This window comes from Nicotiana tomentosiformis, chromosome 6 (assembly GCF_000390325.3).
Source record: "Nicotiana tomentosiformis chromosome 6, ASM39032v3, whole genome shotgun sequence".
In the NCBI taxonomy this organism is placed as follows: Eukaryota; Viridiplantae; Streptophyta; class Magnoliopsida; order Solanales; family Solanaceae; genus Nicotiana; species Nicotiana tomentosiformis.
In genome coordinates, this window is record NC_090817.1 from 96478533 (window position 1) to 96488303 (window position 9771).

General features: G+C 35.9%; 1 protein-coding gene across 2 annotated transcripts; it reads left to right on the top strand.

Annotated features, from left to right (window-relative positions):
* The first annotated feature begins 1234 nt into the window (after positions 1-1234).
* LOC104088918 (uncharacterized) lies at positions 1235-9308 on the top strand. 2 transcript variants are annotated; one of them, XM_009593682.4, is made up of 11 exons: positions 1235-1557; positions 2525-2619; positions 4092-4149; positions 4741-4935; positions 5124-5200; positions 5907-5989; positions 6113-6164; positions 7121-7189; positions 7481-7567; positions 7687-7748; positions 8928-9308. In XM_009593682.4, exons 1-11 carry the CDS (start codon positions 1440-1442, stop codon positions 9139-9141), a joined length of 1110 nt encoding a protein of 369 aa, XP_009591977.1. In that variant the 5' UTR covers positions 1235-1439; the 3' UTR covers positions 9142-9308. The 2 variants fall into 2 exon arrangements, with proteins under 2 accessions (XP_009591977.1, XP_070033716.1); XM_070177615.1 differs by lacking the exons at positions 2525-2619; positions 4092-4149 and having other exon boundaries at positions 1299-1557.
* Positions 9309-9771: the final 463 nt, after the last annotated feature.

The following is a 9771-nucleotide window of genomic DNA, read 5'->3' on the forward strand; positions in this document are numbered from 1 at the left end:
AATATTGGAATAAATCGAGCCCACCGAATGCACAGCGTGTCCTTATTCCCCTCATTTACCCAAGGTGTTGGAATATTATCCTCCCAGGATAGAACGATTTAACTCACCAGCGTATTGGTACCAAAAACTCCGGTGAACTTCGAACCACTCAATGGTCGCAAAACACACTAGAAAATATTGTGCAGAAGACGAAGAAGATAATCAGAAAATTTAGTAAGTAAAGATCTTGGGATTCAAGGCATATTTATAGACCATTTGGCACTGTTTCTGAAAAGGTTTGCAATCGGACCGGATCGAGTCGCGGGTCATGGGTTATTCCGGATTGAATTTTCGTTAATTAATTAAATAATTGAAATAAATTTTGTCCAAAAAGATTAATCAATCAATCGATCTTTGACCAAATCCAAATCCAAAGCCGAAGCCGAGCGAGCGACGACAATGACGGCGCGAGGCTTGCCTTCTTCTTAACTCTTTAAGAGGTGAAGAAGAGCAATTGTATATATATATATATACCATCAAAAGTCTTTTTTTTCTCCAATATGGGACAATGTCCATTTGTCAAGGAGAGAAACTCAAATATTTCATTTTTCCTTCCATTTCCCATTCACCCTCTTTAAGTTACACCAAGCTTAAAATTAAGTTATACAAAGCTTAAAAGCCTCTCGGTATCTTCTCAAATGAAGAATTTACAGAGTTTGAAGTACTTTTAGAGGATTGTCGTTTGTTATAAAAAAGAAATTCTAATATTTCTCTGATTTTGGACAACGGCAAGCAAATTTAGTTGCTTATTGCTTAATAAAAAGCTTAAGAATTATGCTAGTCTTTTATAATGAGACTACTCAAACTAGTTTTATTGTAAGCTTGTTGATGTTTGACGGTCTAATAATTTTTTTTGTTTGAGTTAAACATGTAACATAGGATATTAGGATGTATTTGCTATTTTCTCAATCCATTGTTTATTCACTTACATTAAAGTCGTCGCATTCCATCCGTTAACGTCTGACTTTACCCTGGACCCACCTGGTGATTAGAAAATAATATAAACAATAAAATATTTAAAAGACTATAACAAAAAAATCAAAATAACCAATAATTTGTTAGTCAAATTCTCACGGCGACACGGCGAGTAGTGACAACAAAAGAGCGACAGTGACAAGGAATTTGGGAATTCTTTACGGCCGTTGATTTTTGTAAAGATTCGGCTTACAGCTATATTCTAATAGTAATCAATTTCATCATCATCATAATAATTATCACCTCTCTCTTTCTCTCTCTATATATATAGGTATATATACATAGGTATCAAAGAAAAAACAGAGTATGCAGTTTTTCTGCATTCTCTGAGATGCCTCTGTGAAAAAATTCAAGGTCATTTATTGGGGTTGGGTTTTCACAGATTGGTGATTGCCAATATTTATTTATAGATAAAGGTTTAGGATATGGTGAACGCGAAGGGAATTTGGACGAAGAAAACATTACTGAGTCTTTTGCTAGGCCAATTTCTGTCCCTTCTCATTACCGCCACTGGTTTTTCATCCTCCGAACTCGCAAGAAAAGGTACAATTTGTGTCCTTTTCTTTTGCTTAATTTTACTTCTTGAGTTTCTGTTTGATTTTTTAATCTTAGATTCGATTGTGATCATAGCTGAAGGCCTGAGGCTTTGAGTAGCTTGACAGTTTGTTTGATTACTGTGACTACCAATGGGTCCTTTTGGTTTCTACATTCTGCAACTAAAATTATAAACATAATAAATAAATATTTAAAGTGGAAGTTGGAATGTGTGTACCAAAACTTCGAACTGAAAGCAAATTAATGTTAATTCAATCGTCATCATATCTGTAGCTCTGAGTGGCTTGGCTGTTTCTTTTACTGAATACTCTGTATAATGTGTAATGGAAATTCTAATTATTGAATCTCTAGAGACAATAAAATATGTAATGGAATTTTTACTTTTTGGACAATAGACATTCGTTTGAACTGCTAGAAAAGAAAGATTGACATGTCAAATTGAATAAGTAGTAAAACATTGATTTTGGAGTTGTACATGAAAACTGTATACTCAATTGAAGAAGTATGGAATTGGAAAACATACGTCCCTTTATAGTTTTGTCTACCAAACTATCTTTCTCCACAGAGTTTTGCTTAGTATCATCCTTAAGGAGTGGGGCCAGTACTTGCATTTTGCGTTCTTGAGATGGCTAACTTACTCTGTGAATCTAGTGCTCTTTGAGTTAGTATTAAGGGATGGTAAAATTTAAGGGGAGTGCAGCAAGAATTTTTCCTGGGGCTAAGTACTGCTATCTTTAAATCTTGTGATGGATTTCTAAATTCTAAAAATTGATTTTCAAAAGGGTTCTTACAAAGATAGCAATAGTTTGGGGTGATATAGAAGATGTTGCCACCCATGTATTCCGTCCATGGCCTCTCCATCCCCTCCTCTAAAAGACAAAAATGTAATCTAAGTTAGTGTCCTTTATCCCTGTCTATTTTTTTGACAAGTAATTTTCTTTTTTCCTTGCTATAGGAATCAATGCACCGACGTCGCAGTCTTTTCTAAATTACGTGCTATTGGCGTTATTTTATGGAGGCTTTATGATTTACAGGCAAAAGCCACTCAAGGTTTATTTTCACTCTTCGAGTGCTTCTAGAACCTTTAATTTTTCATCATGTTCACCATAAGGCTTTCTATTGTGCTTGTTGTCATTTAATTGATTGACAATTATCTAAGGAATGAGCATACTTTTGACAAGTGTATGAAAGCGAGTATTTTGCGGCAAAAGTTAGTTATTGGTGTTTAAGGCATGTTGAATATTCTAGGCTCTGGAAAAAATCTAGTTTATCAAAATGTCTCAAGATCTACGCAACTCCTGCAAGAGTTATTAGGCCTAATTTTATTGTTCTCCATTCAATATTTTCTTTTGTATTAGCCTCCCATGTTCTCCCACTTAGTACAATTACTATTTTCACTTCTCAATAAGCAGTTACTGTTTGTTTATTTGGTCCTTTCCACTGTTCTTGAGCCGAGGGTCTATCAGAAACAACTTCTCTTCCTTCATAAGGTAGGGGTAAGGTCTGCGTACACATTAACCTCCCCAGACCCCACGTGTGGGATTGCACTGGGTTTTTTGTTGTTGTTGTTGTTGTTGTACTTCTCAATAAGCAGTTATAGAAATTGTATTTAGGACAGATAGAGTAAAAGCTTTTGGGTTTGAAATTTAAGAGTTTTGACAAATCTTAAATTTTAGAACCCAAGCTAGCTTGAACTCGTTTTCGTAGCACATTACTTGAACCCATCTACTTGTCTTTAATCAAGTGTTGTGTTGCTATTTTTTGTAGAATCTGAACATCCAAATTAAACCCTTAAGGTGACAGGTGGAGTAGCTCAAGACTTTAATAAACCTTTTCAAAAACTCTTACGTCCAAAAGTTTTGATGGACAAAAGAAAGAGAAGATATTTTGATGGACAAATGAGCTGAATATGGAGAATCAAAATCTGATTTTTTTCTTGGATTCTTCTGGTGTAAAATGAATTTAGTAGAGGATGCTGAGATCCTGTTACAATTCATAGGATCTTTTGTATAGATAATCACACTTTTCTTCTTTTTGATCTTTTTTTGGCTGTAACCACATCATTTTCTTAGTGCTGACTTTGACATCAATAGTTCTTACCATTTCAAAAAACTCTCTCTTTTTTTTAGAATGGTAACGATACATCAATCAGCACAAAAAGCTGTGCTGGTTGCCAAATTTACAAAAATATACCAGTGAGTTTAATATGTCATTTTTTACTTACAAGGATACCATTTCAAAAAGCTCTTAAGACCAAAAGTTGGCTCTCATACCATATGAAAGACGAGCATTCAACTAGAAACCTTGATATGATGGCTAAAGTAGCCCAAGACATGTAAAACTCCTTTTCATGCCCTTATCTGATATAGGACATTTATAACTCAGCTTTTCTAAGAGTTGTGTTCTTGTTTCTGTGTTTTTAAATGATCTTATTTATTGATGCTCGTTTAATTAAGCAAGCTGTTGCAATTAAGATTGAATGTTTGGCTTACCTCTTTTGTTTCTGTTCTCTTTTTGACCAGGCAAAATGGTATTATTATGTCCTCCTTGGAATAGTTGATGTGGAGGCCAATTTCCTTGGTAATTGCCTCATTGATCTTCTCTTGTCGATGGAAGCCAAATAAACGGTTTCCCCTCATCTTTGTCCCGCCTCTTCACCTACCCCACCTTGTATCTTTGAAAGATGAATATGTTTTACTTGATGTTCTTACAGTCCCTTTTCTGTATTCACTGATCAAACCTTGATGACTTGCGTTTGTTAAACAAATATTGCCCTACATTTTTGCTTTTTTTTGGATAGTTATATTTCGTGCATGTCAGTTGAACTATATGTTTATTGTGCATTATAGAAACATCATGATATTGCTAGCACAACAGGACACAGAAATGAGAAAACTAGTACTACAGGTTCTTTCTCAACGTTCTTGTTTTTGTATCTGGATTGTTTCTTGCCAGGATTGGCCAGTGTCATATGAATGTTATGAAGTTTTTTTTAAGCACTGCATCAATAGCTCAAAATATGCAGCTTCCTCTGCTACTTCCACAGACTATAATCACCTCTTCTGGATAGAGATTCTGAGGATTGGCAATGCATGTTTACCCGAAATGCAAACTCCACATTTTGTCATTAAACAAACTCTCAGTTCATTTTCTGTTGCCTTTGCTTTGCAGTTGTGAAGGCCTACCAGTACACATCCCTGACAAGCGTGATGTTGCTGGATTGCTGGACAATTCCTTGTGTTCTGCTTTTTACATGGGTTTTCTTGAAGACAAAATACATACCCAGAAAATTAGTCGCTGTTGCCATCTGTATCGCTGGTCTTGTCCTGGTCATCTTTTCAGATGTACATGCCGCAGATCGATCAAGTAATATTGTTACAACCAGTTGTCATCCTGCTTGTTTCTGTTTGATGTTAATTATCAGGATGGTTTCACCGCATGGTCTTTCCTATTGCTTATGTTGCTTCCTATATATGATTGTATATCATCTGATACTTTTTGGAAAGGGGGTGAATATATAATTCCTTGTGTCATTGAATTTCTCATTGTTGTAGGTGGTAGCAATCCTCTCAAAGGGGATATACTTGTGATTGCTGGAGCTACGCTGTATGCTGTGACTAATGTCAGTGAGGTAAACAATTGATAGCTGTGAAAATTCACTAACTTTTCGAACCAGAAATGATATCTATGTGTAGTTAGAGAAGTTCTTTCTTCCCTGTGTGACATAGCAAGGTTGTTCCAGTTGAAACAGTATTTGCTTGTATTCCCTTTGGCCGATCCAATCAGCAGTTCAGCACTGTGCAAAAGACTACTTTTAAATTATTTGACTTGATGTCTGCAATTATCTATTTAATTATTTGACATCGGTCCATATGCATGTTTCTTTTATCCTCCGGCATAAACTATAAAATTCAGTAGTGCCATTAAACTTTTCTTCCTAGGTTGTCTGAGGATATTGGGTTGTTCTGTTTTGAGTGCATTAATGTGGTTCCGCAAACTACCTCTAAGTGACAATTTGCTGATAAATACTTGTAAAAAAAGATTCATTGTTTAATGTTTGCTCCATAATCAAATTTGATCAGTTGGCAACCCATACACTATTGAACATTCCTTATGCTATTCACCTAATGGTAAAGGGTAAAAGTCATTCCAGTGAACTGTGAAGGCAAGAATAGACTGGGAGTTTTGATGTTGAATATCTTATTTCTCTCAGGTAGTGTTGATTCCTTGTACAGTGCAGTGCCCTTTTAACTATGAACTGTTTTTCTCTTGGTCTTGTTTCTCAAGTCGGCTCTCCTGTTTCGCATTGTAATGCTTTTATTTCATGTTCTATGCAGGAGTTTTTTGTTAAAAGTGCTGATAGGGTTGAACTCATGGCATTTCTGGGCCTGTTTGGTGCCATTGTTAGTGCTTGCCAAATGTATCCTAATGTTCAGTCTTTTTAAGAGTTTACTGGGGGTTAACCTTCTTTCTTGATAAATTCATACTCTTTAACTGCTGCTGATGTTCTGTGATGTACATGACTTCTTTAACCATGCTACAGAAGCATACTTGAGCGCAATGAGTTGAAGTCCATTCATTGGTCAGCTGGAGCAGTAAGTCTCCTATGTTTTGATCTATTTCCTCACCAATGAACATGGATATAGAAAATGAAAAAAGAAATTAATGCTGCCTTTGGAAAAGCAAATTTGTGTAGTATCATTTCTTTAATTTCTAAGCAAGTCCACTTATGTTGGATATGACTCATTTGAACACTTTGATTTTTTTCTTCCCACAAGTATCAACGGACCCCAAACATGAAGCTGTAATTATAAAAGGTGAAATTAGCAACATACAGTCTGCATATTTCTAAGAAGATTGAGGTCAACATTTTCCTGATGTCCTATCTACCGTCCCGATAATGAAAAAGAAGACAAGCTGAAAAAGGCATGAATATCATGCGATTGAGGAAACATTATATAAAATATCATCCAGTTTTCAGATTGTCTCCTTCCAAAAACATTGATAACTCCTTTTTTATGTTCAACCACTTTTTTTGCAAATTGTACATGCTTACGAAAAGGTCAGTCTTGCGCATGTTAATTCAAATTTCAAAACTGGAAAAGAAAGTATAGAGGGCTGATATTTTGGGAAAGGGGATAAAGGTGGTGGGCAATGGTGGGAGGGGTCAGGTTAGGGACACACTAAGTCACTGGATGGGTTAGCAAGAGGTTCAAGATAAAAAATATTAAAGGTTAAAATTTGGTCAAGATACACTGCTTTAGTAGAAAGAAAAAAAAAACCACAATGCAGTTAACTGAAACATTATAGAAATGTGAGATATCTGAGATTAAAAAAAAAAATCTCAAGGAGCCTAATTTGCCTTTCCAAAAGTAAGTGTTATAATCATATAATGTGAGTATTGATGAGGTTCTTTTGCAGCGGAACTGGCTCACCATTCCTTCTCATTTTTTGAGTTTACATACTTTGTTTCATTTTCCTTCTTATGGTAGTCTTTTTGTTTATCCTCATATCAAGCTGCCTAAACATTTATTACCATGGGGAATTTCAGACACTTCCCTTTGTTGGATTTGCATTGGCGATGTTTCTATTCTACTCATTTGTTCCCGTTTTGCTGAAGGTATTGCCACTCTCTCTATCTTGCTGTCTTTCTACTGTTCTCTCTTTCTCTCTCTCTCTCACACACACATGTAAATACATGTATAGAAAGATAAATTGATCAATCAAGCAATCATGTTCCAATCCAAAGCTAGTAGTGGTGCAATCTTCAATATGCTGACCTGTTAAAGAAAAGTGATGTCTTCCTGGTTCTAGATATAATCAGTCCTGGCTCTTGAAAATTAATTTCTGTTGCGGATCATCAGGTTTGGAGTTAGCTTTTTCATTCTGAAATGCCACCTTTTTCATGCAGATGAGCGGTGCCACAATGCTAAATCTAGCCTTGCTTACCTCTGATATGTGGGCTGTTTTAATTCGTATCTTTGCATATCATGAGAAGGTTTGCAGAACAATCAGATTACTTTAATTTTTGAGGATTAAAATCTATTTTAACGTGGAACTACTACTTTTGCTGTGATACACTAGTGCTATTCTGAAATCAGTATCGTTTTTCTTCAGGTTGACTGGATGTATTATGTAGCTTTTGCTGCTGTTGCTGTGGGACTCCTTGTTTATTCTGGGTAAGTAACAAATTTGGTCAATGAATGGGGTTTATCTTTCTCTTGATATTAGCGCTTATATTTGTTGTTGTCCATGTTTTCATAGAACTAAGACTATAATCTAATTGCTGGGTTATTGCTTCACTGCTCCAATCGTTATAGTGGTTGGTATCTTAAGAGATAGCATAGCGGCTTCTTAAACATGTCTGTTGTCACTGAGGGGTTGGCATTCAGGATCTTGCTCAAAAGAGCAGCATGTTATAAATGTGCGCATTGCAGTTGATTGTTTTTGATGAAGTTAAAATTTCATTGATATGATCGGGAAAACCCCATAAGCAAGCTGATACTAAAAAGTTTAGAGAATGTTGCGGCTAAACATGATTTTTTACAAGTACCAACTAGTCATCAATGCTGACCTGGACTGCATAATTCTTATTTTCCAGCCCGTAGGAGGATAATCTCTTCTGGGAGGTCAATCATCAGTCACACTGAGATATGATACCACTCCAAAAGTGTAAAAGGAACAAAGCATTCCATTATATGTACAAAAGGATTCTCTACCCCTTCAAACGTTTTCATATTTCTCCCTTCCCAATCTACTCACATAAGTATCAGTGGGGCTATACCCAAGTTATTCTCTGTTTCCTCCATTTAAATTTCCATCCTAGCAGCATATCTTTGACACTTATGCTGTAGACATACAATCTCTCTGCCCTTCACATCTCCATGTATCGTTTCCCATAAATGAGACCTGCTTCTTATATAAGAGTTCAAGTAGATCGCCAAGCTCCCCGATCTCCCAGTTTTTGAAGTTTCTCCAATAGTTCAGGTCCCATAAAATTATTCCTCTCCGTTCTTCGCAAATCTGGGCCATTGTTGCTCTCTGCTGGTTGGGCATGATGAAAATGGTCGGAATGCTTCACCAAGGGGGATGCCCCATTTGCTTCCACAAGCTGATTTTGGTGCCCATTACCTGCCCTAGTTGTAACATTTTTGTAGAACTCCATTCATGATACTCCTCCATAAAGCTACCCATGTAACCCTGATATATTTTTGTCCGCCAGCCCGCAACCTGAACTCTGTACTTAGCAAGTCGCTAGTTTTATAAATTGTTGGTCAATCTCAATAGTTAAATGCTCAATTAGCCAAATGCTTTTATAGAGATAGCAGAACATATTTACATATTTGACTCTATTTCAGAGGTGATAAGGTGGATCAGAACCTTGCTGATGAAGACACTGCACAAAGCAAGCGGTTTGACGAAGAAGCTGGCCTAGATCATCCTGCACAGAAAGATGCCTGCGAGAACTTCAAAACTGAAGATAGTAGGCAAAATTTTGCATCTACTAGCATTACAGAGGTTAATGTAACTCGAACAGCGGGCGGAAAAGAAACAGAATGGAGGAAATCTTGATTGTAGTTTGGTGACTTTCCTTTTTTACTTCTCCCTCCACCCCTCCCTGCACACCTCAACCTCCCAGAAAAGCGCTTCTCAACTTCATAGTGTAGGAAAATCATATTCCATTGCTTAACAGTTTTACTTAGTCATTTTTCTTACTCGATGAAAATTTTCTTTCTTGACTTTTCCCTTTCGTTTTAACACAGCTTTTATGTATCTCGAAATAAAGAACAAATTTGCAAATGGAAATTACTCTACTAGAAAAGTTAACGTGACAATCTAGTGAAGTTAAGGTTCGGATGCTTGTAATTGCAGACAATTAAACTTTATTGAATTATGTTCATACAATTTTTTGGTAAATCCTAATTCAAGATATGTTTGACAAATCAAATATTGGGTTAATAAAAAATTATTTGGATTAAGTTCGAAAACATGAATTTAAGTAATAGACCGGTTTCGTTTTGGTTAGGTCATCCTGTTTCCTTCACATAAGATGAATTTACTTTATTAATCCAAGGTCCATTCAAATGTTACCTTATCATAAAGTCTAAAATTCATGTCATGTGTTGATATGGCATGCTAAGTTATCTTCAAAATTAAGAAGATTGTGCAAAGTAAAATGAAAAAATCTTTTTTTTATTGGAA